Genomic DNA, 2,031 nt, shown 5'->3' with positions numbered 1-2,031 from the left:
GGAACATATTTCTTAACCCAAATTTCTTTGATCTTTCTGGACATGCTTAATGTATACAGGTAAAGTTTCTGATTTAGTATTTCAAAATGCAAGTTTGAACATTGAAATGCAATATTAACTTTTGTCTTTGCTAATATGGGTAATTTATGGTGCTGTAATATATTGAACAGAATGTACAGTGAGCTTATATCGAGTAGTATTGCAGAAGGAGGACCCTTTGCTTCAAAAACGTCCTATGTGAAACTTCTACGGTAGGACTAATCTTTACAGGCATGCTTTTGTCTTTTTGGTTCAACCAAAAATTTCTTGTTTGGCTAATGTGCTTTATGAAGCAGATCTGTTAAGAGGGAGACCCTTAAGCTTATTGAGACATTTTTGGACAAGGCAGAAGATCAACCACAAATTGGGAAACAATTTGTGCCTCCAATGATGGATCCAGTTCTTGGTGATTATGCTAGGAATTTGCCTGATGCTAGAGAATCTGAAGTTTTGTCACTTTTTGCTACAATAATAAACAAGTATGGTAACCAATGCATACAGTCTTCCATTTAGATGATATAATATCTAATATTACCCAACAACTTGTTGACTACTTGAAGATCTTCTTGATTCTTTAGATATTGAGGGTAGGATGGTTTTGTTGACTAGTGCTTATTGTACCAGAGAATCATTTATGTCTATTGTTGATAATTTTTCTAAGGCCCAGCTAAAAAAGATATGGGAAGCCTGTGTTGTCTTTGCACGTTAATCTTCCCAGGCTGATGATTCTGCTGCCAAAAGAGCTATCTTTTCTTATTCCCTTATAAATGCAAATAGTTTTATGATATTGGTCCTTTATTCCCATATGCTCTAAGCAAAGCTTGACTTGTTACTAAATTGTTAATGTGTGGCATGTTTATCGTGCCCGAAACATAGTAGCATTTGCCTTCTGTTTGTCGTACTGGTACTTGCTGAAGTGATGTCATCTCTCTTTAGTTCTTTGCCTTTTTGTTGTTACTTTTGTTATCAAATCTTTGCATTTCTTATTGATCCTGTTTTCCATGCATGAAGGTATAAAGCTGCAATGATAGATGATGTCCCCCGCATATTTGAAGCTGTTTTCCAGTGCACACTGGAGGTTAGTCTTTTATCCATATATATATATTTTATGTGTGTATTTTTGGAAGGAGAATAGCTTGTGAGGGATGGGGTGATTAGGGTTGTTGTCTAAGCCCTCTGTTAAGGAGGTGGCATTACAGGCGAAAGCCCTTGCTTTGAATTGGAAGTCTGACATTGTGTAATAAGTCATGAGAGTTAATCAGCACATGCATGGCTCAAATGACTTAAAAATGTCGGTTACACATTAGTGAATATAATGAAGGTCCCTCCAAGGTGATTATTCTGTTAATTTCTTTTTTATGGATTTCTGGATTATGCACTCCTTTCCTTAAGATTTTATAAAATCTGGATTCACACTGATATAGCTGATGGATAATGTGCCATAACAGTATTATGAGATAATGTTGTTGTTGAAAGTCTGATGCTGCTTTGCAGATGGCCAGGATTAGGGATGTTGTAGTTTACTTTCTTAAGTTTCTTTGCAATAATTTCTTGCTGCGATGCCTTGCAGATGATAACCAAAAATTTTGAAGATTATCCAGAACATCGCCTCAAGTTCTTTTCCTTGCTTCGTGCCATTGCTACTCATTGTTTTCCTGCACTTATTCGGTTGTCAAGTCAGGTTGGTGTTGAGTTTCTTTTTTTTTACTCATCTATTAAAGCTGTCCTTTAATTAAAAATATAAATTATATCTTTAAATTTCTTCTTTGGTTGAAGCTTTTACTTTTTTGACTAATAACAGATTATCTAATGTCAGTTATTATTATTATTATTATTTGGGTATTTGAAAGAGTCAAGGCAACCATTGTCTTTTTCTAATTTTTTGTCATCCATCTGCATCAGCAACTAAAGCTAGTTATGGATTCCATCATTTGGGCATTCCGGCATACAGAGAGGAATATAGCAGAAACTGGTCTAAATCTTCTATTGGAG

The 2,031-nt window shown here is 35.1% G+C and overlaps 1 protein-coding gene across 1 annotated transcript in view; it reads left to right on the top strand.

Annotated features, from left to right (window-relative positions):
- Positions 1-2,031, top strand: part of LOC110414854 (protein EXPORTIN 1A) — a gene marked incomplete at its 3' end in the record, with an annotated part of 11,464 nt that extends 9,433 nt beyond the window's left edge. The window contains exons 23-28 of the mRNA XM_021426263.2: positions 1-59; positions 171-251; positions 336-518; positions 1,051-1,117; positions 1,610-1,720; positions 1,942-2,031. The exon at positions 1-59 is cut by the window's left edge and continues 27 nt beyond it. Of these exons, the coding sequence (XP_021281938.1) occupies positions 1-59; positions 171-251; positions 336-518; positions 1,051-1,117; positions 1,610-1,720; positions 1,942-2,031 (591 nt within the window). The remainder of the gene's footprint in view (positions 60-170; positions 252-335; positions 519-1,050; positions 1,118-1,609; positions 1,721-1,941) is intronic.

The sequence above is a fragment of the Theobroma umbraticum genome, unplaced genomic scaffold, assembly GCF_002168275.2.
Source record: "Theobroma umbraticum cultivar Fairchild unplaced genomic scaffold, ASM216827v3 scaffold_147.0, whole genome shotgun sequence".
NCBI lineage: Eukaryota > Viridiplantae > Streptophyta > Magnoliopsida > Malvales > Malvaceae > Theobroma > Theobroma umbraticum.
This window is presented reverse-complemented; position numbering and strand designations above follow the sequence as displayed.